Source organism: Salvelinus alpinus, chromosome 25, assembly GCF_045679555.1.
Source record: "Salvelinus alpinus chromosome 25, SLU_Salpinus.1, whole genome shotgun sequence".
In the NCBI taxonomy this organism is placed as follows: domain Eukaryota; kingdom Metazoa; phylum Chordata; class Actinopteri; order Salmoniformes; family Salmonidae; genus Salvelinus; species Salvelinus alpinus.
The window spans coordinates 6,185,782-6,202,799 of record NC_092110.1 but is presented as its reverse complement, the minus strand read 5'-3'; the positions used below and the strand labels follow the sequence as shown (position 1 = coordinate 6,202,799).

Genomic DNA, 17,018 nt, shown 5'->3' with positions numbered 1-17,018 from the left:
CCACGCAGAATTAACCCTGAAACCACAAAGAATGAATGCGTCAAAAATAGACATTCATCTATAATACGTCGAATTTCGAAGGGAAACTATGAGATCTTGTTGCAAGCACACACACACACACTCTTTCTTACCCAGTTGATGCGGCCTTATGGGGCTGTGACGGAGAGGGGAAGGGCACTCTGAAAGAAACATGACAGCAAGCACAGAAACAAACCACTAAAAAGAGAAGCTCCCCTTGCTTGATAGAGCCTTTCCCTAGGAACCCCCCCCACCTCACCAGGTGGATGACAAACGCAACACAAGCTCAAGCCAGACTCTCTGTCCCATTGCCTTACGATCAAAGCACTATAAGGGGATGAAAGTATGCTCACAGTGGCTGGCAAGCCACAATCATCCACAGAACAGGCCTACCAGTTAAAAAACATGATGAGAACAGGCTTAGTGCTGAAAGACAAAGTCTGCCAACCAGTCTGATCTAGTCAAGTTACACCCACCCTATCCCTCGTCCTCTCTTTTAGCTCAGCAACATTGTGAGGGACAGAACACAGGCATCTTTTCTAATCACAGCAACTCAGACAAACCCCAAACCCCCTGAAGTAGCAACTCCCCCAGAGTCAGAGCACTATACACATTAAGCCCATTCATTATCACTACAAACACGGTGAGTAATGAGTCAGATCACGTCGACTTAGTTTAGATCACTTTACACAAGACCCAGAAACACCTGAACCAAAACGCAGCCCAATATAAAGTCATTAATCATCACTGGAAACACAAAGGAAGAGTTTAGATCACGTATTACCTAGGCAAGGCACCTCAACTGGGGGGGTTAGCGTTAGGACATGAAAACAGCAGCAGCAACATGCATGTCAAGTCTTTGGTTGGTTTCTTTGTTTCCACAGAGTCACAGTGCAGTTTGACACAGATAGACATGACACCTGTCCATCAAATCATTAAATGGGACAGTCCAGCAGAGGTCATTGATCTGACCAATCGCAGGACGTTTCTACGGTCAAGAAATGAAACGTTAGCATTTTAAAGCGAAGCATGGGGATAGGATGGAATTGAGGTCAAGGGGAGGAGCCTATAATTCCAACCAATCAACAGACAACATTCTGGACATGATCTCAGAGTTACGGAACCATAGGGATCCAATAGAGGACCTCCCCTAAAACCATGGAGGAGAGGGAGGGAGTTGAGGAGCAATATGCCTTCACCTCCCAGCATTGGTGGGACAGAGCGAGGGGGAGGCAGCGAGGTGGAGGGAGGGTTAGGAGGTGACAGGACTGGGTGAGGCTGGGTGAGTATAGGGTACAGGAGGGACAGATGGATGGGCAGTGGGGTAGGTGTAAGTATAGGGCACAGGAAGTGTCTTACTTTGGGTGTGGGGCAGGAGGCGGTGGAGAGGCGCGAGGTGGCCTGGGCGCGTGGCGACTCAGAGGGTGTGGTGCTCAGAGAGGCTGTGTCTCTGGGAAGAACCTGTACACCCCTGGAGATGATGCTGTCTGGGATCTATGGAGAGAAGTTATAGCCCGTTATTGCGACTCCTACACATAGGCAGAGAGGAAAGCTGTGTGCACAAACAGCACTGGGATCTCTACTATACACAGAGACAAGACATCTCGAAAGCACACACCGATTGGTCAGTCAGTCCACGTTTTTTGGTGACTCCAGATCATCTGTTTTCCCAATTGGCAAGTCAGACGTTTCTAATAAGTGTAACAACATGATTTACATTAGAAGCATCAGTAGACAAATGCCCCAGAAGCATGTTAAACCCTGTGTGTGCGTGTGTAGATCCAGACACACTGTGAGCCTGTGAGGAGACAAACAGGCCTGGCAGGCCCACAGTTTCCCCCCAGGGCTGCTGCTGTGGATGTGTGGATCTGCGACTGATCCGTGCGGCTCATTCGAGCAGTGCTAACGGGCCCTGGGAGGGCCAGTGGGATTTACAGGGGGTTTCCATTGGAGCGCTATGGGCTTAGCGATGCACTAATTAAGACAATAAGCTTTACTGGCAGCCCAGCACTGAACCCCACTCGGCTAATTAGCAACACAGGCTAACCCAGCGTGCGCCAATAACATTGCCTTGGCTCCACCTAGCGATACACCACACGTCATGACCTACACAAGACGGGGTGAACCTCAAAAGTCCCTCCTCGATTCCTCGCGTTCTCCCCTCCCAAGATTCCCCTCCTCGGATCTGTGAAGGCGGTGTTGAGAGGACGGGATCGAGCACTTTTGAGATTCATCTATGGCGTTTGCAGGGAAGGCATAATGGAAGAGGTGACGTGCAGAGTACACCGGTATGTGATGTAGGGGTGACGTGTGACATGAGGGTGGGTGGGCGGTTCTGAGGGGTCTTACCGTTCCCGGCTGGTCTCCAGAGCAGAAGCAGGTGAAATTACGTGGGGCTGGGGGGAGGTCAGATAGCAGGCCAGGTAGATAGTGGCTACCTTTTGCCATGACAACAGCATGGTTATGGTGCTGCTGGGGCTTCCCCTTCTGATGATGGATATGGTACACGGGGTAAACACAGGATGGGACAACAACATGAACACACAAATCAGGCAAATACACACATGCGTACAAAACACACACACATTTAGACGTGGATTTATGAGTGACGTATCCCAACATCACAATGGTGATGGATCAACACAGTAATGGAGTGAGCAGGGACAGGGGATAATAATGGAACAGACAATACATGCATTTAACGAGCTTCAACTCCCTCTCCTCCTCACTAATCCTTCCCTCAGCCCTCTCTCTTCTCCTCTTCACCTCCAACTCACCCCGTTCCCCATCACTCCCTCCCTCCCTCCCTCCTCCGTCGATCCCTCTTTTTGTGCTTAACCTCCTCCGTTTCAAATCATCATGATTCATTCCGATGGCCTTTAAGATATGAGAAACTGACCATGCCACTAATCATAATATAATGAACTAAGATACAGGGCTTCTCCTACCACTACCCCAGAGTGCTTCATGTAACATTCATAGCCACCAGCAGAGCACATTATCACACCGCGTTCACAATGTGTTTACCTTGGCGGCGATGGCGGCGGCGGTGATGTGCGAGTTGTGTCCGTGGGAATGGGAGTGGCGGTGGTGGGAGTGGGTGTGGTGGTGGTCCTCGGTGGACGCCGCCCCGATGTCCTTCATCTTCTCCTCTTCATCATCCTCACACTGCACACCCTTAGATTAATAATACACTTCATTAGTAAAGAACAGCTCATGCAGAACAACCACAATTTAAGGTGCAGTACTTCATAAAATAAACATCAAAACAATTGATAAGACCATTACAGTAGCATGGTAAACGTTGTAACAGCAGCTATATAACGATCAAAAAGAAGTACTGCTACAAAGTCTTCTGTGAAGTGAAAACGCTGTGATTATTCGGCAGGAATAAAGCACTCGGGCGCAGCAATATTTCAGGTGTCCCCTTTCGTGGACCTTTTAACATACGGTAGCCAAGCACCTGTATTCTCAAGTGTGGGATGGTTATATCACCCTCTTACACACACACACACACACACACACACACACACACACACACACACACACACACACACACACACACACACACACACACACACACACACACACACACACACACACACACACACACACACACACACACACACACACAAAAACCTCTAAACCTTATAAAAATACAACACAACAATCTCTCTCTATCCCGCCCTCCTTCTCCCTACCCCTTTATTCCACCGTGAAATACATTTTAAAAAACACAGAAGAGCTAAAGAGTGTCACCTTCTCCTCTGTCTGGGTGCAGGCGACGCTGTTGAGGGTGAGGGGCGGGGAGAGGGGCGGCGGGGGTGAGGGCAGGTCCTCCAGGGCATCGTGAACCTCCTTCACCTTCACCACCGCGTCACGCAGCAGGTCAATGGCGTGGGGCAGAGCGGGCAGGATGAACTGGAAACACTCCTGTAGGAGGAGAGAGTTAGGGGTCAGAGGTTAGGGGTCAGGGAGAGTAATACACAGCAGGTGTATTGCACGGGCGCAAACACACACACACTCAGAGGGACACAGACATACACACACTCGTGCGCATACTCCTGTTTACATATATATTACCATTAGTATAGTATTTATATATTCCTGCTACCAGTCACTTTTCAGCCCTTTTTACATGTATATCCACCCATCACACCTACACTGACACTCTTGCGCGCACACACACACAATCACTACGCACACACACACACTACGCGCGCACACACACCACCCACCACTTACGCCGTTGACATAACTAGGATTATTATTTATCCTGTTACCAGTCACTTTCTCCTTATCTCTGCACATATCTACCTCAGTATCCCTGCACATTAGGTACTGACCCTGTACATAGCTTCTCCTCTTATTTCTTTTACTTGTTGTTATTGAATACCGAACTGTTGGGTTGGGCTTGCAAGTTAAGCCTTTCGCCGTACTTGTTCATGTGACAACTAAAACTTGAACGCACACACATCAGATCTTACCTGTGAGCCCTTCTTGCTGCCAGGTAGGTTGATGATGAGGGTTTTCCCTCGGATTCCACAGACAGGCCTGGAGAGCATGCCCAGAGGTGTGACCTGAAGGGAGCCCATCAGCATAGCCAGCGCCATCCCTGGGGCCTCGCGCTCTATCACCTCTCTGGTGGCCTGCGGCATGGGGAGGGAGCAAGGGACGGAGAGAGCGGGAGCGGGGGCACATAATGACTTTACGGCACAGACAGTGCGTAGTACAGTTGTCATCACCTGCCTACACTCCACATAACGTGCCCCTACAGTATAGCAGGGTTAGCAACAGGCAACAGCTACTGCTTAATCTACTGTATTATAAACTGGGTGGTTTGAGCCCTGAATGCTGATTGGCTGACAGCCGTGGTATATCAGACCGTATACCACGGGTATGACAAAACATGTCTTTTTACTGCTCTAATTACGTTGGTAACCAGTTTATAATACCAATAAGGCACCTCAGGGGTATATGGCCAATATACCACGGCTAAGGGGTGTATCCAGGCATTCCGTTTTGAGTTGTGCATAAGAACGGCCCTTAGCCGTGGTATATTGGCCATATACCACACTCCCTCGTACCTTATTGCTTAAGTATACAACTGCCACATCCACTGCTAACACCCTTGTGATTGGGGTAGCTACTCCAATGAGCAGGAGCCACAGACAAACAGGCAGACAGCATGTTGGCATCTTTAGATGTTTCTTTCTTTAGCTCAAACCCCCTCACCTGTGTGTGTGTGTGTAACTCCCTGTTAACCCCTCAATCCCCTAGGGAGAAATGCCCTCTGGCAGCCCCTGTTCGTTCTATCCCAGCGGGGGGGGGGGGGGGGGGGAATTGATTTAAGAATAGTGACGTTGTGTGCCCTCGAGTTGAATGACACGTCAAACATGCACATTAGTAGAGAAGGAGAGGAGGACGGATCAAAGAAAGAGAGGAGAGAGAGAAGGGGAGAGAAAGAGAGAGAAACGGCATTCACAGCCAGCAGCCAGTAGTAATCCCGGGCTTTCCCACACACACACACACACACACACACACACACTAAAAATGTTCAACACAACAACCAGAAAATATGACACTCATACACACATTTTCAAAATATGCAAGATGTATCATATGAAATTATAACAGAATGAAAGAAAATGTTTCATTTATCTGTAATGTGACAAACCTGACAAAGCATAAAAAAGCACAAAGACAATCTACGGTTTGACAAACACAATACACACATAAACATGCACGCTGACCATGCATGCAGGTGCCAACCAACACACACGCGTGCAATCACAGCTACATCGGCTTACACTACATCTAGGGTCGACACTCATCCACACTCACATGGACACAAACACAAACTTTGGGGTCCCCATGTACCTCGGGAGTGACATCACGAGGGGCGAAGCCTGTACCTCCTGTGGTCAGGATCAGGTTCAGCTCCTTCTCATCACACCAGTCCACCAATGTCTCCTGAGGAAACAGAGAAGAGAGACAGGCTATTGGCTGGGAGCAGCGTAAATCACAGAAATGACCACCCTATTGGCTGGAAGCAGTGTCAATCATACAGACAACAGAGGCGGGTGAATCTCTAAAGCACTGGGTAAATCTCAAATCGTCTTTCCTTGATTCCTCGTCCTCCCTTCTCTTTCTCAAAACGCATGGGAGAAGATCAGACCTCTGTGTTTTGAGAAGGAGGCACGGAGAGAGAGGATGCGAGGCATCATTGAAAGACAATTGAGATGCACCCATTGTGTGGAACAACTGTTTTCCAAGATGGGTGTTTCATGTAGTGAGAGAGAATACATGTAAGAATCCAAAATGGTGTCACCTTTGAACTACAGCCTGAGGTGGGCTCTAGTGGGCAGCATGTAGCATGCAGCTAAAGGGGGGGGGGGGGGGGGAGAGAGAGAGGGAGGGCTGTAAGAGAGAGATAAATAAAGGAGGGAGGAGATCTTCACCTTAATCTCGTCGATCTCATCTGGGACTATTTTGTAGGAAGATATGATGCCTCCGAGCCTGTGGATGAAAAGCACAAAACAACAACATAGTTAGTTCATATTCAGACTTCACGAACTCACTAGAGACAGAAAGCGAGGGGAAGGGGGTAGAGAAAAAAGGCAAACACAAAACAGGGAGTGAAGGTATACGTAGCAAAAGAGGGTAAGTGCGCACGAGAGAGAGATGAAAAAGGGTTATCCTGAACAAATCCCTACTCTTAAGTTCTGAGCTTGCGAGTGATCTGTATGTGCAGGTAAAATACAACGGACTCTCCAATAACAGAGGCTTTAAAGAGAAGTCAGTGGTCGCTCTTTTTAAGAGTGATTGTGTTTCTCTGAGCTGAGGGGAGAGAATGCCATGAGACCGTTCATTCAAGTCAAATCGTGTCCACTGGCGCCTACCAGTGGCACATTTATTTACCACACCTGGGAAAGAACTACACAGTAGTGTTCTCCTCACTAGTACTCTCCAACAAAAAATATAATTGTCTTTTAAAACCATGAAAATCAACAGAAAAAAGTGAGTCACAACAGATTCAAAGAAACTAAATTGAGAGATACGAATATGAGAATGTGTTAAACAACACAATGCAGGTTTTCATTCATCCAGGAAACCACTTGTGTTGTGTGTGTGGATTGTGTGTTGTGTGTTTGGGGTGAGGTACTCTACACATCTTAAGTAGGGATGAGGAGCTTCTGGGGCTAAGTAGACGCGCACACACACACACACACACACACACACACACACACACACACACACACCCACCCACACCCACCCACACTTGGAATTACACTTTTAGCAGTAGCAATGTGATTTTAAAAAGGGAAGGTTCTGTCATCTCATCTGTTTGTCTTTAACAGCAGGGCTCCTAGTCAAGATGCCCACCTGATCTGAATGATTTTAGGGGCTGGGTGAATGCTACTGCCCAAAACTCCTGATTATTCTAGGCTTGAAGATTGAAAGGACAAGAAACTAATGAGATAGAGAAGGAGAAGGCAATTAGGAATGGCTGGAGAGCAGTAATGACAGAAGTGGGGAAGAGGGAGGGAGGATAGAGAGATTGGTGTGTTTGTTGTGTTGTATTTTTACATAAGGTTGAGCGATTTCTGTGTGTGTGTGTGTGTGTGTGTGTGTGTGTGTGTGTGTGTGTGTGTGTACTACCCCCTGCCCTTGTCTACAGCTGCTGCGTCCCAGCTGTGCAGATCTGCTCTGTTCTAGGACAGCTCCATTAATAAGCTCAATCTGCTACTCCCTTTCTCTCTCTCTCTCTTTGTCCCTGTATCAATTTAATTCAATTAAAAGAGCTTTATTGGCTTGGAAAACATATGTTTACATTTCCAAAGCAAGTGGAATAGATCTCTCTGCCTCCCTCTCTCTCTCTCTCTCTCTCTCTGCCTCCCTCTTTCCTCATTCTCCCTCCACCTTGTCTCCCTAACTACTCGGTCAGGCCAGCTAAAAGCTACACTTCAACAAATCTCACAAATGTGCAGACGTACACATACATCAACTAACCTCTCTCTCCCCCCATTGCTCTCTACTTGTCCCTCTCCATCCATCTCGCTCTCCCTCCCTCCTTCGTGATGGGCCCTAACCCATCAGTGTCCGGAGCAGAGCCAGGTATCTAGCTCCATGTCATTGGTGTGAAGGAGAGGCAAGTGTCATCGGTGTCAGTGTGATTTATCGCTTCTCTATTCTTATCGGCTCTCATTAGTAACATTGACACGTCTGTCTGTCTGTCTGTCTGCCTTCCCGCCTCTTTCCCCGTCTGTCTGTCTGTCTAATTGCAGCAGCCACCTGAGGTGACAGCACTGCTCCTAGGGGCCATTATACAAAATTACGTCACTAAACGACGAGGGTCACTTTGATTCGGACACCTTCAAACGTCTCAGACGTGATGTGTGATGTGAATGATATAGGAAGGCTGGAGAGCGGCATGGAGGGAGAAGCAGAAGGTCAGGGGCCACGGCCAGCATCACTTAAATGACCGGCGACACCTTCAAACGTCTCAGACCTTTACTGGAGGGACTGATGAGGTTAGCAGGACAGAGGGAGAGAGGGATGGAGGGAAGAGAGGGATTGAGGAAAGGAGGGGAGGAGTTTGGCAGGAAACAGGGAGCAAGTGAAACATGTTGAAGGGAGTGTTGTATCAGGAACATCCCCAGCTACACTAGATGACCAAAAGTATGTGGACACCTGCTCATTGAACATCTCATTCCAAAATCATGGGCATTAATATGGAGTTGGTCCCTCCTTTGCTGCTACAACAGCCTCCACTCTTCTGGGAAGGCTTTCCACTAGACGTTGGAACATTGCTGCGGGGACTTGCTTCCCTTCAGCCACAAGAGAATTAGTGAGGTCGGGCACTGATGTTGGGCGATTAGGCCAGGCTCGCAGTCGGGCCTTCCAATTCATCCGAAAGGTGTTCAATGGGGTTGAGGTCAGGGCTCTGTGCAGGCCAGTCAAGTTCTTCCACCCCTATCTCGACAAACCATTTCTGTATGGACCTCGCTTTGTGCACGGGGGCATTGCCATGCTGAAACAAGAAAGGGCCTTCCCCAAACTGTTGCCACAAAGTTGAAAGCACAGAATCATCTAGAATGTAATTGTTTGCTGTAGCGTTAAGATTTCCCTTCACTGGAACTGAGAGGCATAGCCCAAACCATGAAAAACAGCCCAAGACCATTATTCCTCCTCCACCAAACTTTACAGTTGACACTATGCATTCGGGCAGGTAGCATTCTCCTGGCATCTGCCGAACCCAGATTCGTCTGTCGGACTGCCAGATGGTGAAGTGTGATTCATTACTCCAGAATGGCGGCAAGCTTTACACCACTACAGTCAACGCTTGGCATTGTGATCTTAGGCTTGTGTACGGCTGCTCGGCCATGGAAACCCATTTCATGAAGCTCCCGACGAACAGTTCTTGTGCTGACGTTTCTTCCAGAGGCAGTTTGGAACTCAGTAATGAGTGTTGCAACCGAAGACAGACGATTTTAACACGCTACGTACTTCAGCACTCAGCGGTCCAGTTCAGTGAGCTTGTGATAAACCTGGATTAGCTAACACAACGTGCCATTGGAACACAGGAGTGATGGTTGCTGATAATGGGCATCTCTACATAGGCGTACATATTACATACATTTAAAAAAAATAAAATCAGCCGTTTCCAGCTACAATAGTAATTTACAACATTAACAATGTCTATACTGTATTTATGCTCAATTTGATGTTATTTTAATGGACAAAACATTTGCTTTTCTTTCAAAAACAAGGACATTTCTAAGTGAGCCCAAACTTCTGAAAGGTAGTGTACTTTTGTATATATAGTGTATAAACTCCCCTCCCCATACATTCGCTCTTTTTCTCCCCCCCTCTGTCAGTCTGTCCATCCCTGCCAACAGTCATTAGCCACTCAGAGCATCCTGTCCCTTGATCACCGCGCCGTCACACACAGTCACTCACTGTCACCCCTGCCGGGGGCCACGCTGTGTGTGTGTGTGTGTGGTGTGTGTGTGTGTGTGTGTGTGTGTGTGTGTGTGTGTGTGTGTGTGTGTGTGAGAACCCAGGCTGTGGTTCAGAGGGCAGAACACGTCTGGACATGGCTCTACACTGACCTTTCTTCCCGTTCACTGCTGTTCTGAGCTTTGCGGTAAATGGACAATTGTCTTTGACAGCCTCAGAATGTATGTGTGCGGTGCGCTTGTGTCTGTCCGTGTGTGTTTGCATATAGCCCAGCATTTAGGAGTGTTGCGCCAGTAACTGAAAGTTTGCTGGTTAGAATCCCCGAACCAACTAGGTAACATCTGCCGATGTGTCCTTGACCAAGGCACTCAACCCTAATTGCTCCTGTAAGTCGTGCTGGATAAGAGCGTTTGAGAAATTACTAAAATGTAAAATGTAGTAGTCAGGCGTTAATAGTGGCCAGAGCCTAGCGTACAGCCCAAGCCCAGCTGGTGTTGGCATTAACCAGCATTTAACAGTCTCACGGTTAGAGGCTAGCTAGCAGCGCTACATTTCAGTCTAGGCATTAAACAGCAGTTAAGCTGGCCTTATGGTTAGCGGCTAGCTAGCAGCGCTACATTTCAGTCTAGGCATTAAACAGCAGTTAGCTGGCCTTATGGTAAGCGGCTAGCTAGCAGCGCTACATTTCAGTCTAGGCATTAAACAGCAGTTAGCTGGCCTTATGGTTAGCGGCTAGCTAGCAGCGCTACATTTCAGTCTAGGCATTAAACAGCGGTTAGCTGGCCTTATGGTTAGAGGCTAGCTAGCAGCGCTACATTTCAGTCTAGGCATTAAACAGCAGTTAGCTGGCCTTATGGTTAGCGGCTAGCTAGCAGCGCTACATTTCAGTCTAGGCATTAAACAGCGGTTAGCTGGCCCAAGATTGGCGGCTAGTTAGCAGCGCTACATTACAGTCTCGGCATGAGAGAGGTGTCATGGAGTCATCTATCACAACCATCCGCTGGTGCCTCAACACTCTGCAACACACCACACACACACACCACACACTGGTGTCTCAACGCTCCGCAACACGCTTCTGCCGCTGTGAAATATCAAGTGTGGCACCAGCATAATTGGACTGAGATTAATCAATTATTTAAATGGCACGTTACACGCTGGTGCCTGACCCCTGACTCTGAGAGGATAGAGGGAAGGAGGGAGGGAGGCAGAGATGGATTGAGGGAGGGAGGGATGGAGGGAGGGAGAGACGGATGGATGAAGAGAGAAGGGGAGAGAAAGAGGGAGAGAGAGGAGCCTCTGTCCTTGGTGAAAGTGGCTTGTCAGGAGGGTGCTACGTGAGAAACAATCTAAGCTAAGAGGAGAGCTGAGGAGGCTGCAGAGCAGGATGGTGCAGTGGAGGAGAGCTGAGGAGGCTGCAGAGCAGGATGGTGCGGTGGAGGAGAGAGGCCAGCAGGTTCACGCACACACACACTACTCGAACAGGACCTGGATGACTGGTGTGCTCGTCTAAAAGTGTGTGTGTGTGTGTGTGTGCTCACAGTGACGGGTCGTGGACCAGATCTTTAAGGTTTACTCCACTGCGGTCCTCAGCCAGGTTCCTGAAGCAGCTGTCACTCACTGTTGATAGAGAGTGGGAGGGAGAGAGATAGTGAGAGGGAAAGAGAGAGAGGGCAGAGAGAGGGAGGGAGATTAGAAAGAGAGGAGAAAGAAACCATTAGTTCTGGCCTAGGTAAGTAGTACAACAGTATAACAAACACAAAGTAACACACATCCATCATCTTCAGGTTCAGACTAAGTGTGGGCATGTCCACATTGTTGCGACATCTCCATCAACACTCTTCACTCACAGGACCGAGAGAGAGAAGAGAAGTGAGAGAAAGAGGCATGGAGGAAGATTTGAAGATGAGAAGGATGACAGGATGAGCTAAATATAGAGTGCAGACGTGGAGAGAAAAAGAGAAGAGAAAAAGAGAAGAGAGAGCGAGACAGACAGAAAGAGAGACTGGCTGTAGGGTGTGGTGGCGGCAGTGTGGCGGCGGTGGCAGTGTGGCAAGGGCAGTGTGGCGGTGGCAGTGTGGTGGCGGTGGCAGTGTGGTGGCGGTGGCAGTGTGGTGGCGGTGGCAGTGTGGTGGCGCTGGCAGTGTGGCGGTGGCAGTGTGGTGGCGGTGGCAGTGTGGTGGCGGTGGCAGTGTGGTGGCAGTGGCAGTGACGGCAGCGTGGTGGCGGTGGCAGTGTGGCGGTGGCAGTGTGGCGGCGGCAGTGTGGTGGCGGTGGCAGTGTGGTGGCGGTGGCAGTGTGGTGGCGGTGGCAGTGACGGCAGCGTGGTGGCGGTGGCAGTGGCAGTGTGGCGGCGGCAGTGTGGTGGCAGTGTGGTGGCGGTGGCAGTGTGGTGGCGGTGGCAGTGGCGGCAGTGTGGTGGCGGTGGCAGTGGCGGCAGTGTGGCGGCAGTGTGGTGGAGGTGGCAGTTAGGCGGTGGCAGTGTGGCGGCAGTGTGGCGGCAGTGTGGCGGTGGCAGTGGGGCGGCGGCAGTGTGGCGGCGGTGGCAGTGTGGCGGCGGTGGCAGTGTGGCGGCGGTGGCAGTGTGGTGGCAGTGTGGTAGTGTTGGCAGTGTGGCGGCGGTGGCAGTGAGGCGGCGGTGGCAGTGAGGCGGCGGTGGCAGTGAGGCGGCGGTGGCAGTGTGGCGGCGGTGGCAGTGTGGTGGCGGTGGCAGTGTGGTGGCAGTGGCAGTGACGGCAGCGTGGTGGCGGTGGCAGTGGCAGTGTGGCGGCGGCAGTGTGGTGGCAGTGTGGTGGCGGTGGCAGTGTGGTGGCGGTGGCAGTGGCGGCAGTGTGGTGGCGGTGGCAGTGGCGGCAGTGTGGCGGCAGTGTGGTGGAGGTGGCAGTTAGGCGGTGGCAGTGTGGCGGCAGTGTGGCGGCAGTGTGGCGGTGGCAGTGTGGCGGCGGCAGTGTGGCGGCGGTGGCAGTGTGGCGGCGGTGGCAGTGTGGCGGCGGTGGCAGTGTGGTGGCAGTGTGGTAGTGTTGGCAGTGTGGCGGCGGTGGCAGTGAGGCGGCGGTGGCAGTGAGGCGGCGGTGGCAGTGAGGCGGCGGTGGCAGTGAGGCGGCGGTGGCAGTGTGGCGGCGGTGGCAGTGTGGCGGCGGTGGCAGTGTGGTGGCGGTGGCAGTGTGGTGGCGGCAGTGTGGTGGCGGTGGTGTGGTGGCGGTGGTGGCAGTGTGGTGGCGGTGGCAGGGTGGTGGCGGTGGCAGGGTGGTGGTGGCACCATGGCTGTGTGGTCCATATTAAAAGGAGCTAACTGACCTATAGCCTATTAAATACATGATAAAGCAGTGACATTTCAACCAGCAACACTGACTGGGCTCTAATCATAGTCTACTGCGCTCTACTCTACTCCACATCAGGGAGAGAGAGAGACAAAGGTATAGAGTGAGAAAGAGAGAGTAGGGAAGGAGAGAGTAGAGAATAAGAGAGGGAGAGAGAGTAGGGAAGGAGAGAGTAGGGAATAAGAGAGGGAGAGAGAGTAGGGAATAAGAGAGGGAGAGAGAGTAGGGAATAAGAGAGGGAGAGAGAGTAGGGAATAAGAGAGGGAGAGAGAGTAGGGAAGGAGAGAGTAGAGAATAAGAGAGGGAGAGAGAGTAGGGAAGGAGAGAGAGGGAGCGGCAGAGGGAGTGTTGAAACACTTGCTTCATAATTGCAGCATTCCCCTAACCCCCTTACTCCCATCTTATAGCCAAACCTCATGTCTTCGCTCTCTTTCTGCGCTCTCCACTTCTATACCCCAACTACTCCCTCTTACTCGCTCTTCCCCCCCACTCTCTCTCTCTCCTTCGCTCGCTCTTCCCCCTTTTACTCTCCCTCTCCTCCCTCTCTCCCCTGCTAACCCTTGATCTATAAATAGGCCGATTCCCTGCAGGAGACAGCAGGCAGCAGGAGTGATCTCTACATAGAGGAGAGGAGAGAGAGAGAGAGATGAGAAAGACGGGGAAAGAGTGAATGCGAGAAAGAGAGCGAGAGAGAATCTGACTGCAGTTGGAACAGGCATGAAAGGAATATTTTTCAAAATGTGGAATTCAATTTGAATGTGGAATTTTGAGTGGAGGGTGTAGAGAGGTGTAGAGAGAGAGTGGAGGGTAGAGAGAGGGGGATACCATGGAGGGTGTAGAGACAGAGAGAGAGAGAGTGGAGGGTAGACAGAGGGGGATACCATGGAGGGTGTAAAGACAGAGAGAGAGAGAGTGGAGGGTAGACAGAGGGGGATACCATGGAGGGTGTAAAGACAGAGAGAGAGAGAGTGGAGGGTAGACAAAGGGGGATACCATGGAGGGTGTAGAGACGAGTGCTGCTCCAGAGACAATTCTTCCTGGTCGGGCAACTTTGTCAGGAAAAACTATAAACCATCTCCTTCCCTCTCCTCCACCCCTGTCCATCCTCTCTCTCTCTGAGCACTAACTGAGGTCCACGTGGTTCAAAATATTTGTTTGCAGACGGGAGGGTAGATTAGCCAATATAGAGTAGAGTAGGGTAGAATAGTCAGAGCAGACAGCCCAGTAGCAGAGTGAGAGGGTAGGGAGATTCCCTCTCTTCTCCTATCATGTATCGCTCTCTCTGGTGAGACGCCCCTGTGCCACAGCCCCAGGCAACAGAGAGCGAGTGAGAGAGGACACGACAGTGCTGTAGTGACTAAGCTAGTAATGATTGATTGAGTGAGTGAGTGAGTGAGTGAGTGAGTGAGTGAGTGAGTGAGTGAGTGAGTGAGTAAACCAAGCGATGTACAAGGTCAAAGGCCTATTCCAGGGATATTCAAACTGGGGTCCCCAGAGGTACTGCAAGGGGTCGGTGAAAATAAAATATATGTTTTTATTAATATCACTAGTGATAACAGAATAAACTCATTTTGAATTACATACCTACCCAGTTTGCCTGAGCATGGGTCCCTGGGCAAGAAACGTTTGAATATCCCTGGCCAAATCTATTCCTTCAATAACCCTTTCCCTTTCTGTCTCTCACCTCAATTAAAGTGCTCTCTCTTACCGTCTCGCCTTTCGCACCAACCGCGCAAGGCCACACACACACACACACACACACACACACACACACACACACACACACACACACACACACACACACACACACACACACACACACACACACACACACACACACACAACAACCCATGGAAGTGAGACAGAAAGAGAGGAAAGAGAAGGATAAGAACAGAACAGGGCAAAATAGGGCAACGTGAGAAAGAGAAAGGAAGAGACGGGGAGCAAGAAAACGGGAGGGAGAGAGATGGAAGTACGTGCGTGTGTGTGGTCAGCTCCTCGTAGGGCTGACGTACAGATCAGAGACAGGAACACACTGATCCCCAGGCTCATGGTCAACAGCGGTAGACCGCTGTGCCGTCTCTGTGTGTGTGTGTGTGTGTGTGTGTGTGTGTGTATTACATACACGTGGGAAGTGAGTGAAGTGAGCTAACGAGGGAATGAAAGAGAGGAGAGAGAAAATGAGCGAGGAAGGGAGATACAGAGCGAGAGAGAAGATCCCTAATCTGAGCTCTCTTTCAAAGCATCTCCCTGTACAACGGTAACGTTTCCCAGATAACCATTTAACCAAGCAGAAGCAGAGAGAGGAGAATAAGCTATTTATACAGTGCATTGGGAATGTATTAAAGACGCCTTCCCATTTTCCACATTTTGTTACGTTACAGAATTATTCTCAAATGGATATCAATCTACACACAATACCCCATAATGACAAAACAAAAACAGTTTTTTTAGTAGAGTTGCACCGATATGACATTTTTGGCCGATACCGATATTTGACGTACCAAAAAACCTGATACCGATATGCGATACTTAAAATGTAAGCATCCTTTTAAGCATTCTAGTACAGTTAAATAGTTAACACACACACAGCAGTCTAAGGCACTGCATATCAGAGCAAGAGGCATCACTACAGTCCCTGGTTCGAATCCAGGCTGTATCACATCCGGCTGTGATTGGGAGTCCCATAGGGCGGTGCAAAATTGGCCCAGCGTCGTCCGGGTTTGGCCGAGGTAGGCAGTCATTGTGAATAATAATTTGTTCTCAACCGACTTGCCTAGGTACGCACACACACATTATTTTGTTGGCATTTACGTATGTCCCCATTACCAGTAAAACATCATCAAAACCTTTTTCTTTCAAATCAAATCAAATTGTATTTGTCACATACACATGGTTAGCAGATGTTAATGCGAGTGTAGCGAAATGCTTGTGCTTCTAGTTCCGACAATGCAGTAATAACCAACGAGTAATCTAACCTATCAATTCCACAACTACTACCTTATACACACAAGTGTAAAGGGATAAAGAATATGTACATAAAGATATATGAATGAGTGATGGTACAGAACGGCATAGGCAAGATGCAGTAGATGGTATCGAGTACAGTATATACATATGAGATGAGTAATGTAGGGTATGTAAACATAAAAGTGGCATAGTTTAAAGTGGCTAGTGATACATTACATAAAGATTGCAGACGTGATACCCTTTGACTTACATGCTGTGCTGTTTCTTTGTTCATTCGTTCAGTCATTTCATTCTCAATCAGGATTTCATCATGCATGTCAAGCAGTGAAGTTGCAGCTGTCTATCGTGGCCTCTCGTCCTCGGTGCGCACTGTCACTGTGTCCGTTTCCATCTTGTCCAGCTGTGTCTAACATTTCACGTAAACCCCGTTTCTTGTCCGCATCGAAGTAGCGGTCCTAGTCCATAGCATCGAGCATGGTGGCGACACAGTAAAGAGAGAATGCCACCGAATCGCTTGTTCACAACCTGTGTCTGCAGTTTTGTTGAGCAGGTGTTTCAATGCCATTACAGAGGGTATCGGGTCGGCTGCAAGCAGAGTTAATGAGCTTATTTCTCAAGTCAGATGTTCGAATGGAGCTAGCTGACATTAGCGTGTTCATGTTTCCAAGTGACAGCAGCGGTATGACAACCAGCACATTCATGAGGATGAAATAGGACTTTCCTCAGTACGAAATCCTTGACGACCCACTG

At 49.6% G+C, this 17,018-nt stretch overlaps 1 protein-coding gene across 20 annotated transcripts in view; it reads right to left on the bottom strand.

Moving 5' to 3' along the window:
- LOC139553273 (gephyrin-like) overlaps window positions 1-17,018 on the bottom strand; it is a 117,064-nt gene that overhangs the window by 42,985 nt on the left and 57,061 nt on the right. For 11 of the 20 annotated variants that reach the window (XM_071365419.1, XM_071365424.1, XM_071365422.1 and 8 more), the window contains exons 2-9: window positions 11,520-11,598; window positions 6,480-6,537; window positions 5,863-5,991; window positions 4,506-4,667; window positions 3,778-3,951; window positions 3,046-3,195; window positions 2,368-2,505; window positions 1,378-1,512 (exon numbers count right to left, since the gene is read on the bottom strand). In XM_071365419.1, the coding sequence (XP_071221520.1) occupies window positions 1,378-1,512; window positions 2,368-2,505; window positions 3,046-3,195; window positions 3,778-3,951; window positions 4,506-4,667; window positions 5,863-5,991; window positions 6,480-6,537; window positions 11,520-11,598 (1,025 nt within the window). The remainder of the gene's footprint in view (window positions 1-1,377; window positions 1,513-2,367; window positions 2,506-3,045; window positions 3,196-3,777; window positions 3,952-4,505; window positions 4,668-5,862; window positions 5,992-6,479; window positions 6,538-11,519; window positions 11,599-17,018) is intronic. The other 9 variants (XM_071365430.1, XM_071365433.1, XM_071365434.1 and 6 more) reach the window with 3 other exon arrangements.